Source organism: Condylostylus longicornis, unplaced genomic scaffold (assembly GCF_029603195.1).
Source record: "Condylostylus longicornis isolate FDR11 unplaced genomic scaffold, ASM2960319v2 ptg000018l, whole genome shotgun sequence".
In the NCBI taxonomy this organism is placed as follows: Eukaryota; Metazoa; Arthropoda; class Insecta; order Diptera; family Dolichopodidae; genus Condylostylus; species Condylostylus longicornis.
The window spans coordinates 1955391-1971043 of record NW_026577987.1 but is presented as its reverse complement, the minus strand read 5'-3'; the positions used below and the strand labels follow the sequence as shown (position 1 = coordinate 1971043).

Sequence of the window (15653 nt, the reverse complement as noted above, 5' to 3'; positions counted from 1 at the left end):
TATTTTCAATCAATTATTTTGAATTATTTCAACAACATGTCCTACATTTTTCTGTTTACCTACTACATTTTTTTACTAACCTACATAAAAGATAAGTTTCTCATTCAAATTACGTAATTTATTATGTCTTGATTTACTGAAAATAAAAAAAAACAATGAATTTTTTTAAATGTCACATTTCTATTTTTTTAATGGAATTAATAACTAATTGGTGAGCAAATTTTTATTTTGAATAACATGCAAAAGTTCAAACAGAAGTAAGCAGGAATTCAATCTGCACACAAAATTTCTATTATGAAAAACAACAGAACTGATAATAAAAAAATGAGAAAATCCTTTCAGTACATATTTTTTACTTTTCAAAATATTTATTTGAATATTTTCAAAAAAAGGAAAAATTATAAATTTTTATTATTCATCACACAGCAAAAAAAAATTCCAATTGTTTCCTTTCTTTTTTTTTGTTGGTTTGGGAAATATTCATGATTTTTAACTTATAGAATTCAATTCAGCACATCAATGACACAGAATCACAGGGTTTTGTTTATTGAATATGAATTGCTTTTTATTATTGTTACTATTGTTGTTGCATATTCAATTTCAAGAAGATTATATTCAAAAGGTGGAAGAGGGATAAATACTTTTTTGAATTAAAATTGTGCCATTTAAAGCTTCGATATTATTTTTGCTATTGTGATAATTGTTTGAAATTCTTATAGCTCTGTATATGCTTTATTTTTGCGCTTGTATGCATTAGTTCAAAAATGCCCGCAAATAAATTTTTCTATATATTTATATGTGTACAGAGTTGCCTGCAGCAAGAAAAAAAAATTTGATTAATTATAGAAAATTTAAAAATAATTTAACCAGCACAAAAATACCAAAAATAATTGACAATATAGTAACAGAAGTGTTACAATTTTTTTGAGGGTTAGAGTAGACCTCAAATATGTATTTCAAAAGATATCACAATTTTTCTCAACAATTTCTTTGAACTAAAATACCACAAGTAAAACATAAATACATAAAAACAAACCCATCTTTTCAAATCTTACGTTGATCTACGCTAGAAATTAACTGAAACAAGAAAATTTCAGAAAAATTTCCATAATTTAAGTTAATATTTAACTGGTATTTTTGGGTAAAATTAAAAAATAAAGAGGCATTTAATAAAGCTATTAAAGAAACTAAGAAGAAATTGCAGCCCTGTATGTTAGCCTATTTCTACATTATTTGTTCAATCTTTACTAATACTGGTATACATAATACATAATACAAAAATTTTATTTTTCGTTTCTCTTTCTCTCTGTCTCTCCCTTTCTCTTACATCTCTTTGAAAATGAAAAAATTTTTTGATTGATTTTTATTAGGTTATTGATCTGATGCAAAATAGAAAAAATAGAATGTTGTATAGTATTACCCATGAATAGTGAAATATTGAAATCTAGTTCATTCAAATTATACATAAATCTCTGTATGACATAAAAAATATTTGTGAATTTTATTGATTTTCATGACAAAAAATAAAAAAGGTTAAAAGAATTAAAAAGAGTTTATTTTGGAAATTGAATTTTTTGTTGTCAAAAACAAAACAAAAATAAAACAAAAGAAGAAAATTGAAAAGAAATTGAAACCACAGCATGATTTTAAACGATTGACTCTTGATTTATATTCGACAAGTTGATTTTGTTACAACACTTTTATAATAACATTGGAGAATGTAATTTTTTAAGCAAAGTGCGTGAAAACACTATTTGGAATTTATTGGCAAAAATTTATAGAAAGATGTACAAACTTGATTGTATTATATGTTTCGAAATTCCATTTGGAATTGTGCAGCACATAAAATTTTTTAAAGTCTCATCGTATTCTTTTGTTTATACGCAATATACGTATACGTACTGCATGTTTTTCAGCATTTGAAAAAGCGTTTCAGAATGAGAACTTGAAAAGCATTCGAACGGAAAAATTGTAAACGTCTTACCTACAATTCAAATAACATTTTATTATTTTAATTAAAACTTGGAAATTGCAATTCTAATTTTCAAAAATGACACAAACTGTAAATAAAAAAATATTTTAATCAAAATAACGCTTTTCAAGCAATTGATATTTAATCTATACTTTTTTTTAAAAAAATCATTTGTTTTTACTACAATTTGTCAATTTGTATTTAATAAACGTTGATAGTTAATTTTTTTCTGTGTATTGTCCAAAAGGAGAAGCATAAATTAATTTAATTAAAAATTTTTTAAAAAAATTAATTGAAATCATAATGAGCACAGGATGTTCGAGACTGGCTGAAACTCCCGAAACATGGTGATAGAATACTTTCCGACGAACAGAAAATACCTCATGACATTTTGCTCTTGAGGCCCCTCCTTCTCAAGTTAAAGGGCGTCAAAGTTCGAATTTTTGAAAACTCTGATTTGATTCTTAGTAGAATTTCACTTTATTCCATCTAAACTCCTTGAAAATTTTGTCTATTAATTCCTGTAGCAAATCAAATACAAATAATAAATTTCAAGAAACTCCGTTCATTAGTTTTTCCAGGAATGATAAAAAATGTAGAATCGGCTTGGAGTGAAAGTTCAGTTTCCGACTCGCGATATTTCCAAAAAATTTATAGTATCGTTGTTTTAATACTTTGAATCTTAATATTAAATTTCAACAAGATTTGTTGATTATTTTTTGGATATGGGCTAATTTGGATTGTGGTGAAAGTCTGGTGAATGAAACCAACTTATTGCAAAGTGGCAACTAGTCATATCATTTATTTAAAAAAGAAAGCAACCTTCTATTTAACTTGTTCTCGTCAATGCACCAAAGCAATTACTGCCAATTTTTTTTCACACAACAGTTTATTAGATCTCTGGACTTAATAATGTTATTATATTTTGTGATGGGAAGAAAGTCATTTTCAGCTTTTTGCTTTTATAAAAAATTTTAATTATTATGTAGATTGCCGTTGCGTAAAAATGTAGTAACGAAATTTCAAAAATGCTAATTTTGTAATGATTTCTATGGGTTTAATGAAATTTGAATGAGCAACAAATTATTTTTTAAAACAGTTAATTCAAATATCAATAATAAGTAAATGAATATCTATTTCATTGGCTTGTAATTAAACGTCAATAACTAATTAAATATCATTAAAATTTCATTAAAATGTTTTTTTTTTATTTATGTTTATAGAAAAAAATTAAAAAAAAAGAAACGAATGAATAAAAAAAATATGAATTTTTTAAAGAATATGAGAGGAAAAAATAAGACTAATAGAAGTAAATTAATTATACATTTGGCAACTTGAGTGAGTTTTAAAAAAATTAAATTCAAAAATCAAATAAAGTTGGGCCAAACCAATGGTTTGTAATGAAGCACTTTTCTCTTCAGCAAATGAAAATACTTCTTCAAAAAGCAATTTAGCTAGCTACTACGTTACATTTGAAATAAAACCACGTTACTAGTTTTGAAATAAAACCAAAAAAAAAATTAAAGAGACGTTAGTTACTATAATGCTTGGTGCTATAATTTTGGTGTTAATTACGTGAAGTTTATAGTATATTAGTCACTAGCAGTTTCGGAAATAAAGGTGCAGCAAATTCGAATTTAACAAATTTCAAAAGCCGATAATTCGGTGAAGGTAAAAAAAAAATTTTTCTACCAAATGAATTATTTATTATTGCCTAAAAGCTGCTAAAATTTCAGGAAATTTTTGATATCGATCTTCTTCTAGACCTTTGGTTAAGGAGAGAGGTAAAAATTTTGTTCTACGGAAATAAGTTTCTAGTAAAGATCTATGCACATATAAATTTAAGCTTTCTACCTTTAACGGTGTAAAGTAATAAGCTTTCTACCTTAACGGGCAGGGTAGAAGTAATAATTACTTTTTTCCAAAAAAAAATTTTGGAAAGATGCTAAAAAGAATTAATCAAATAATACAATAATAGGAAAATGTTTATTTCCCAATTACAAACTCAAACTCACTTTTGTTCTTGTTTTTTTTCTTAGAAATTCTTTATCATTATCAAATTATATTATATTAAATAAAAATATTTTTATTGATTTTTTCTCTAATTTTAAAAATTATCTGTACTTTCAGTCTCTCTCTCTTTCTCCCTGTATTTCTCTTTCAATCTAAATTTCGTCACAATCAATTCAAATAATCTTTACAAAAAATTAAAGAAAGAAATTGTTAATAAATTGTATAAACAAAATTGAATCATTAATGACATCATTATCTTCAATTCATCAAATTTTCTCATTCATTAATCTTAAATATCAATACTTTATTATTAATTTATGCATTTATCTTATGGTATATGTATAAGATAGAAGAAAATTCATATATGTACGTAGGTGTATAGATAATAGCGAATGAAACTTGAAAGAAAAATAAAATCTATAATATCCTCGTAACATAACAATAGTCTATAAAAAAATAAAAGTCTCATCATCATAATCTGAGATTTTTTTGCAATTCTTTTGAAAATCTAAAACTGAATTCTTTCGCTCATTTAAATTTTTCCTTATTTTCATTTTTATTATTTGTTTTTTTAAACATTTTGTTTTACAACATACTATAAGAACGTTTTGTACATAATTATGCAGGAAAATAAATACATACATACATATATATGTATGTATCAACAAAATAGAAAACAACCTCACCCTTTTTCGCCCTATTAAATACATGAAGTGGAAATGAAAAACATAAATAAAAAAATAACATAAAAAATAGAAAATCTAATATGAAGTGTGTGTATTTATACCTATGTACTATATAAGTACATAGAAATGCCTTAAAGCCTTAAGAACATTACGTAAAATGGAATTCTATTCAAATAGTAGGGATATGAATGAAGTAAAATATAAATTTTTTGTTATGCAACAGAATTTGTGGCATTGCAATAAAATTTTTTTTTTATTCTTATACTAGTCTATACTACTTTGACTGTTGTTTTTTCGTTTTTTTTCACATTAAAAAACAAAATTCATATTTTGAAATTATTTTTCATAATTCTTACACAAATTATTTCTGCTTGAATGTATTTTAGAAAATATCAACTTTAATTTCGATATCGCATATTGCTATTCTTTCTATTTTATCAACAACTGCAACATCAACAACAACTTCCATAACAGCATCAAAATCGTGAAACTCATTCAATTTTGTTTCAACTTTAATTTGTTGAATTGGAATTTTCTTTATTTATAATTTTATATACAAGGAGTAGATCTCAGAGAAGCGAGATGGAGGTTTAAAATCTTTCCTTTTTCCGGCAGTTTTTTGTTTTCATTTTGATCGCTTACTTCTTCACCACACTTTTATTCTTTGAATATAATTTTCAATACTCCTATAAGCTGAAATACACACAATATTATGGTATATTATCTATTTATAGAAAAGCTATATAATGTAATATACCACAGGTAGGTACTGTTTTATATATACATATATATAAGTAGGTATGTATTATTGCAATATCAAATTAAGCTTCAGGGTGCATTTTGTTGCATCATTACATTTTGCTTGCATTTCGACAGGGTTTTAATAAATTAATTTTGTGTTTGTTATACTAGTGTATGTTTGTCATATTTTTTTTATATTTCATCTTCTTTTATATTAAAAATACTATAGTAGATTTATTTATGTGGATATTACGATGCATTGTAATATAAAATGAAATTTCAACATACTCACTCGTATAACCCATAGCAGTTTTTTCCGTATTAATATTATTCTTAACATAATCTTATATTATGAATGCGCTGTAAGTACATGGGTATGTGTGTGTGCGGATGCATCAACAACACGGCTTTAATCTTTAACAATACATCATAATATTTCGGATAGAAATTTTCTTTGTTTTTTCATGTATTTATTTTTTTTTTTTTTTATAAATTTTTTATCAACATTTCACCAGCTTTTTTTTGTGAAATTTTCATTTATATAAATTCAAAACAACAATATTTGTGCATGCATGTGTGTGCATCTTCACATATGTACATACGCAAATATGGATTTGTAACTTACTGATCTACAATTGGAATGAAGCTAACGAACGACAATAATTGCAGTAATGGTGATGTTAAAAAAGATGATGCTTGAACGTTCATCAACACTGCATACTTTTTTAAACTATAAATACCTATGTAATAAAAGAAAATATTAAATTTATTTGGTTTACTTTAGGGTAGTCGTGTACCAAAATTATTCCTTGTTCTTCACCATTTTCGATAAGCGCATTAATCTTAAGAATACAAAGTTCCAAATTGTTATATTTCGATCTGAGTAATACAAAAATTTATTGTTCTACAAAACTCATTAAAGATCGTAGTTCACAAATGAGGATCAAAACAAGCAAAAAAGTTAAAACTGCTATCTGTACAACATTTATATTTTCGAATTTATTTAAAAAAGGAAAGCATTGCTAATTGAGTATTCAGCAGTAAATTTGAAAGATATATGTACTTCGGCCATATTAAAAAATTTTGAAAAACTTCAAAAAATTTGGTACTATAAACTAAACATTTGTTAGCTTGCACCATTAAACAGAAAAAATCTAGGGCCTTATTTTGTAATTCGATCTTCATAAAACGATTTTCGTATTTGCAGAAATGGAAAGGTATATAATTGATTGGAACTACCAAACCATCTTTTCGAATAAGAAAATCGTTTCCGAAATTTGAGTTACATATTTGAGTAGGCTCCTATGTTCCAAGGTGCTTCGATTCAAAGGGTGCCAAATTTTCATTAAATAAAAAATTGACGATTTTAATGTCTTTTATTGCAGAAGAAAATTTTTAAACATTTTTTGGTGTTAATAAAAATTTGGCAAACAAAAATTATTGGTTGTTACCATTTTAGATGGAATAAGAAATGCATTATATCTTTTTTATTGAATCACATAACGTGAAAAATGTGATTATCTTTAATTTTTGTTGTGATATTTAAATACCATCCGATGACAATCAACGTTGATGGCATTCGTCAACATCAAAATCATTATAATCAACACCATATGCAAAGTATAATACATACGTACATATATATAAAGTCAAATAAATGTCTGTATAAATATAAGTTGTTGTTTCCACTATACCATTATCATTAGTAAATAAAAACAATCTTGATGATAATAATGTGTAATGCACATAAGTTGTGAACATTTTAGTGGTTATAATAAGACATTTGTAAAAGTGAATATTTAACATTGTTGACAATAACGTTGATAATAGTGATGATGGTTATTATAATAATGACATAGCAATGAGAAAATAACGTTGATGCATATGTTATATAATTTAAAGTTTTTGAAATACAAATAGGTATAAATTGAAAAAATTAAAACAAATAAAATATTTATATAACGCACAGTAATGCAACAGAATAGAAAAAGAAAGATGTAAATTTAAAGGAAGTGTTAATTGTTTATAAGTGCGTAATGTACGCGCTACTGAATGCACAAAATAAAGGGAAAATTTATAAATTTTCTTGGCCTCACATATCAATATTTACAAATTAGTACACTTACGCACATATTGTTATATATTTGAGTACAATAAATAGGTATTTAAACATGCAATACGCAGATGATTATTTTAAATTTGTGTAAACAGAAAATTTAAAATCACAAATTTGAAAACACGCGTTGTGTATTACACGTAAAACAAAGAATTTTGAATATAGAAATAAATCCAACTATGATTAAATTTACCTTGTTGACGGATAATAAAAATTTAAAAGAGAAGATACAGAATTTATTTATACACAGATGTTTACGAAGAACTACTGAATTTCAAAAGAGTTGATTAAGAAGTGGAGCTTGTTAAGAATTGACTCTACTCTGCATAATAGAGTAATGGTTTATCAAAACAGGTTTGCACATATTAAAGAAAGAGAACTACAATTATCTACTATTAATAATTGTAATTGGCCTAACCAAGGTAAATTGGACGACATTCTAAAAAAGGAGGTAACCCACGTTTTTCGTGCAGCATCCACAGTAATTTGGCATGTGATCACCAAAAATTCCGTACTGCCAATTCAGCATTTTTTGGTTTAGCCATTCATTAATATTATTTCGCTATTGTTAATGTACAACTGTTGATTGTACATACATATGTAGCGTATATTCAATTTCAAAATTGACAGCAACAGTTTCTGATTTCAAATTGCGGTAGTTGTGCAGTAACTTTGTTACCCTTGATTTTGTTACTTTTGACAAATGCGCAAAAAACTGTATCCTAAAACTTAATTAATTTTTAATGTATATCTTGCACCTCTTAATTCAAGTATAGCGTTTAAGTTTTGTAATGAGACTTTTTGCAGGAATAAAACAAACTCTCTTCATTTATCTCTTTTCATTATTTATGTAGCTTCAGTTAAGAAACCTTTTTAGAATATTAATATCTGCAATAAAATTACAGTTTTATAAGAAAAATGCATCAAGCAAAGATTTGGGTATTTGGTTTATATGGTGTTGGTATTATGTTTCAAAAACCCAAAAAAGTTGGTTCAAGAAAAGGAAATCTAATATGAACATAGATTTCTTAATTTTCCATCTTTATTATTAAATCCATCATTATTAAATCCATTTTAAAATTATTGTATAAAATCACAGGGTACATTAGATTACACGGGGTAAAAATGCACCGAAACCAAGGACGTGATTCTATTGTGCTTCATAAGCCATGAAAATGACCTTTAAAAATTTATTTCAAATTTTATAGAAGCTATATTAAGTAGCTTTTAGCTAATTTAAATTTAATTCTAAGTATAGGTCAATTTTCTGTGATTCGATTTATTTCTAGTTAATTTGCCAACTGTAGTTAATTTGCCATTGAGGTGATTTCTAGTTAATTTTAACAATAATAATAATTATGACAAAAATATTAAATTTCAATGATCCCATCAGTTAACACTACATGGCTGGCTTCCTATTTTGTTCTGGAGTAAAATCAAGCATCAGCCTATGAATTTCATTATCAAATATTTGATATTTATACTTTCCACAAAAAATGATTGAAATCATTAGAATTTTTAACATCTAAATCATCAATAAATATGACCAACGTCTTCTCTCAACAATTCTTCAAGCAGGCTAATGTGATCAAATGTTTAATTAATCTTGGACTTTTAAAACGAACGCAATTAATAACAATGAATAGTTTGATATATCAAATTTAAACAACAACAATTTTTATTTTATTATTTTTCATTAATTTTTTTAAATTTTAATTGTAATAAATAAAATAAATAAAACTATACTTTCTATAGTTTATACCATATACTATGTATGTATGCACGTACAAACGTTTCATACATATACAGCGATATGAACCTCATAATATAATTTCACAAATTGAATATTTTCGATAAATTTTTTCTTGTGATACGAATACGTATTGTTTACTTAATATTTATGTGTATATGCGCATATGTTTACATTCATAGATGCTACTGACCGTGACAGACGTGACATTTTGTAGTGTTTTAAATTTCGATTTTCTATTCAACAATAAAGAATAGGCAAATATAATAAAATATTACAATATTATTCTTTGATTTATCCAACAGCTGGATACACTTTATAAGCAGGAATTTGAAAAAAAAAAGAATTAAACCTTCTGAAATTGCTATAGAAAATTTATACATATTTGTTTAATGTGGATATGCTTGTAAACGTGTTTTAATGTTCCTCCATTTCATATGAGCAAAAACAAATAGAATGAAGAGTAAAATCAACATAAATAGAAAAACGGACAATTCCTTTTTATTTCTTATTTTTTTATTAGAAGGAAATTTAAGCACAACAACACAATCATGAACTTAAAAATAAAATGGCTATAAAATGTTTTTAATCCTTTTTTTATACAAAAAAAGATGAATTTTTTTTAATAGCAAAATTTATGTGAAAAATTTAAGAGCTACCGGATATGATATGTCATGTTCGAATTTTCAATTCAGAAAGAATGACAATTTGTTCATTTTTATTTTTTCCTGTTTTGTATACAAATATTTTTTATGTTTTAGAGAATTTTTTTTTACAATAATAAAAGTGAGTCGTGTCGTGTGATAATTATGCAATATTGTTTGACATCACGGACATATTTGTGTTTTTTTTTTCTAATTTTAATTACAATTTTGTTATTATATAAAATTTAACCCGTATTTTTTAGTTCTTATCACAAAGTTAAAATTTATAAAAAAATTATTTCAAAATTGTAATAAAATAATGCATAATAATTTGAAAGGATGAAAAATGAATTTTTTGGAAGCATAAAAACTAATTAAAAATTTTCCATTCATAACTTTCACATGCGACGCCATGTTTTTTTTTTTTATAAAATGTTTTTTTTTTATAAAATTGCATAACGCCTATTATTTTATCAACATGATGATCACGTGTTGGTTTATTTGAATGTGATAAAAATAACTAAAAAAATATGATAAAAAAAATAAAAATAAGTGAAACTGGATACTATGGTTTTGCTTATGTAAGAATATAAATTGGTGGTCAAAGGATTTTTGAGTTAACAAAAATTTAAACTTTTGTTTATAGAAAGAAGGTTACTCAGAAAATTCAAATCAATTTTGTGTGATCTCAGAAATAAAATTTTGGACAACTTATTAGACTATTAAAGTTTTATAATAGTTTCATAAGTTGTCCAACATTTAAATTGTTCTTTAAATCATAAATTTCTTCAAACTTTGAGCTCGAAATTTTCTTTCTTTAGTTCAATGTTTTATAAGCCTGTGAAAGGTGTATAAGAATTTATATCGTCCCGCTAGACAGAGTTCGGACTCCCTTGATTTACCAGTATTACAACAAAAAGATTATTTTTGTCTATAATTCGTTTACGTATAATGAAAATTGACTCATATTAACAAATAGTTGCCCCATTGTAGAGTATTTGTAGATACTTACGTATATTGACTCTCCTATAAACAATGTTCGAAAAAGTTGTTGAAGTTGGGTTGAATACTTTATGAAACTAAAAAAAGGACTCCTCAAATAGCATTAGAATACAGGTACATAATGTTACATAATGGATTATCAATATATTAATAATTTGTGCGTAATTTACCAAATATTAAATGCTAAGTAATATTTTAAAATTTTATTTTAATATTTAAGAGTTTGATAACCACGTCACTCTCTTTCCTCTGACAAAATTTTTGCATTTCAACAAATGGATACTGTAATTATCTGATCTTGCCCTAATAATAAATCAATTTGCATAAATACTGTTTTGAGTTTAGTTCAAGAATTTTTCAAAAAGTTTACAAATGTATTCTTCATGTATGACTTTATTTCTTAATCAAATCGATATCACATAAAAATATTTTAAAATTTGTGTTTATACAAATGTGTGCCATTGTAAATGTCATCCAAATAATGTACCTTTTAACATTCATATATACATTTTGTAGATACAACATCAATTGGTAATTATATTCAGTGTGTAAATTTTACATTGAAGCAGCGAGGAAAAAAATTAATAAAGGGAGAGGAAAAAATGATTCTGAAACGATTTATTTACTTTTCGAATGCATAATGGACGTTAATGCATGTTCGTGCGGAATGATTAAAGTAAAAAATAAAAAATTTTCCTGAATTGTTTGCTTGATGAAAATATGTATATGTACATACAATTTAAAAAATTACATTTTTAAGCAAATTAACTTTAGATCAATGCGCAATGCCTCTTAGGTAGATATGAGAAAAATTTTTTATGTTGAATTTGACTTATTGCAAGATTTTTGTTTTGTTTTATATTGAACAATGAAATTGAATTAATGAACTATTCAAATTCTATACTTAACTTTGTAATTACATTAATTGCTCGTCTTATTATTGTAATAAGTCGAGCAATTCATAATGTCGTCTTATATTATTAAAAAAATATAGTATATTAGAATTAATTTTTCTAATATTAGCAAAAATGAGTGTTTACATTTCTAGTAGTTCAGCTTAAGTATGAAAACGTGACTTAAATTATGTTTTAAATTTTTTTCTCGTCTTATTGATAACGAAATTTTTATTGATAACGAAAACTATTTCCAAATAAAATATGTAAAAATTTGATTTTTAATGTCTTTTATTTTGCGGATTAGAGTAATTTCAACAAAAAACCGATTTCTTTATTAAAAATTTGAAGCTTGGTTTTAAATCCTTTCACATCAAAATTGGTAATACCTTACCAATTCGTTTTACATTATTTTAAGAATCACAAAATTAACTGGACGATCATAATTCCTTTTGCATATATACTTTAACATTTTAAAATTATGTAGTATTAAAAACAGTATAAATTCTTTCGAAAGTTCCGAGGTTCCGAGACAACAATCCAAATACATACATACTTACGTATATATACATATTTTTTTTATCTGTATTTTAAGCGCTGTATAATGAAAGAAAAAAAAATTAATTTTTCCAATAGTTTTAGAAAAAATTCCTTGAGGAACCAATTGCTTCAAAAATTTTTCTGACAAAATTAGATATCAACAGTTATTCAGTTCTTGAGATCATGGATTTTACTAAGGCACTGAAATATAGATATATGTATGTATGTCATGTTATACACTTTTGAAACGAAAATTTATTATAGTTTTATTACCATTTCGTTTCAAGTTGAAAATGAAACATCTGCACATTTTAATATCTACATTTCATATTTAAAAGTTCATGTTTCTTATTTTGATATAAAACGCACGTTTAAACAAATTTAAAGCTATAGATACCTGAGTGAACTTATTCAGTTCCGATTACTACTAATTGCAATTGGAAAAAGTGTATATCTTATTTGATATAGAAAAATATGTTAAAATTTTAATACTGTGTAGCATTTAGTAGCAACATTTTAAAATTTTAACTTTGTATACTATATTTACTAGAATTTCATTAGTTAAGGTTTTATTAAAACAACTTCAATAGTGTTTTACTCGAAATGGTAAAAATGTAAGTATCATGTTCTGATAGAAAACCATAGATATTATATAAATTCAACACACAGTTACTTATAGTAAATTTCTCTTCGATTGTTTAAAAAATAAATCTTGTTTGTCCAGTTAAAATTTTTAATATTTTTTTAAAAAAATGGTGTGAATGAAAATCGTGACCAGATGAAATTATAGATTTAAAGATTTTGTTTGCCAAAATTGAAGTATCAGTGATGTTTTTAAAGATTCGTATATTCACAAGTAGTTCGTGATAAAAGTCAAAGTACAGCACGAGTATACGATTCATCACTGTGCAGCCTAAGCTCCAGGCTCTTCAAGAACACAAGGATCTGCTGACAAAAATTAAAATTTATGACAAAATCCGTAACAAATTCTCAGTACAAAATAATAAAATGCATTTATATTATGTACGTTAGTTCTTTAATAAAACGTGAAAATTTTTTTTTTTTAAATAAGTTTAGTTTCGCACCAAAGACCGCTTATTATCATGCCCTTACACAGTTTAATATTTTGTAATTGATTCACAAAAACATATTGCAGACGACTCAAAAGTGGTTACAAACTCTATATCAAAATTAATATACCTTTCACGAAGGTGTAGGCTATAATTAATTACATTAAAACAAACAATATAACCAGTGCTCAAAAGTTTGTATCCTAAAATGGACAAGCTTTAATTTAAAATTGTGAAATGTCAAAAAACATTGTTATGGTCCAGAAATGACTCCTGTGTTTTTTGTTTTAAAAAAATTTTTATTAAGGAGGTTCTATTTTAGTTTATCGCACTTTTTTAAGCAATTAATTAGAAGTCAAAAAAGATGATTTCATCAAATTATTTTTTTTTGCCCGATTTTTTTTCTTAATTGCTTCCCCCTTCTTAAGTGCTCTTTATCAATGTTTTTTAGAGGTAATCTAAGTAGTTTATGCAATGTCAGGAACGAGACTTGATTTTTATTAAACGTAAACTTTTTTTTGGAAGTATTATTTTTTTTAAAAATCAAAGATTCATCAGTGCATTAACAAATTTCAGAGTTTTGACTAAAGAGGTTTACTTAAAGAATGATTTGTTTGTTGTTTTATTCTCGATTCTTCTAATAATTAGAAAATAGATTTTCTTCATGATTTTTTTTATGTGTGGATTTTTTTGGTTAAACGTAAGTATACCTTTTTTAATATTTTCAATCCCATTATAATGTTAAAATGGTTATTTTTTCTGAATAGATGATACTGCATAAATTGGAAATGTACCTAAATTAATTTAGAGTGTGTTAGAAATGTTTTCCATCATTTGCAGCGCACATTTTTTATTGTTTTTTCGAATATTTATAGGTATATAAAGGTCTACATACTATAAAATTAATTACTGAGTCTTTTTTTGAATCGGTCGTTTTAGTGTTTTAATGAAATGTTTTTCAATCAAATTTTAAAATTAGAAGATTTCTCCCAACAAATCCCTGATGTATTAAATTCAATTTTAATTTTTTTTTTTCTTATAGCAAAGTGAACACAGCAAGTATATTATGTATGTATATATAATTGTTATGAAAAAATTTGCAATGTTTATAAAAAAATAATTTAATATGATGATATATTTATGATAAGTGTAAATACTTACAATCTTTCAGTTTCAGCTGGAATTTTTCTTGGTATTAGCGTTAAACTACGATGTGAACAATCGACTGTTAATCCATTACATTTACATACTCTTGGGCATCGTGTTTCTGTTATTAAACCAGCACCATTATTAGTGCCACCACTGTTACCAATTAAACCAATACCAAAATTATTATCATCAACTGGTATATGTATACCTACACCACTATGATGATATGGCTCCGCAATAACAATTAAATTTAACAATATTTGATTGGTAAAAATAAATAACGTTACACCTGTTAATAGGCGGGTGTTAAACACCCCAACTAAGTGGGGGCGACGTATATGCATTTTTTTTACATAAATATTAAATAATTTTCCGTAAAATTTTTATATATTTAATATCCTAAGTATAATAATACTGTGGACGATTGTTGTTGGTATAATTAGGTTGTTTCTCCTCGTTCATTTATTTCACGATTTTATTTTGCTTTTCTTATTTTTTTTTATTAGGATATTGTAGAACTGAAAATTAATTTGTTAATTATAATTTTGTATTTAATAATATTAATTCAAATCTTTTTTGGTTTTATTTACTTTACGAAAAAATATGATTTATAGGTTGTCGTGCACCTAGATACGTACAGATAAATTATACATTAAAAATAAAATGTAATTAAAATTTGTAATTTTTAAATTAATTCTTAATTTTATATCTACAAATAATTTACTGCATTTCTAGCATTAACAAAAATAAAAATCTGCTGGATTTATGATTATACTTTAGTATAGTAGTAATAGTCATTAAATATAATATTCACATTAAGTAATAGATACTAGTTAATGTTCATAAATATTTGACATTGGAAAACCAATGCATTTCACCATTTAACTTGTAAGAATGTAAATTTAATAATATTTCAAAACTTTAACATAATTTATTTGAGAAAAGAATCTAAACTATATTTTTAATGTTTGGAATTCTCTATACCATTTAAAACTTCTTCCCAAACTGCAAGGAAATTTTTAATTAAAATATTGTAAGCTGCGATAGCAATTTTATGCGAAAAGCCTGTGGTAATTT

At 25.1% G+C, this 15653-nt stretch overlaps 1 protein-coding gene across 3 annotated transcripts in view; it reads right to left on the bottom strand.

Moving 5' to 3' along the window:
* Positions 1-15182, bottom strand: part of LOC129606292 (protein slit) — a 220591-nt gene extending 205409 nt beyond the window's left edge. For all 3 annotated transcript variants that reach the window (XM_055516533.1, XM_055516534.1, XM_055516535.1), the window contains exon 1: positions 14589-15182. In XM_055516533.1, the coding sequence (XP_055372508.1) occupies positions 14589-14920 (332 nt within the window). In that variant the 5' untranslated portion in view covers positions 14921-15182. The remainder of the gene's footprint in view (positions 1-14588) is intronic.
* Positions 15183-15653: the final 471 nt, after the last annotated feature.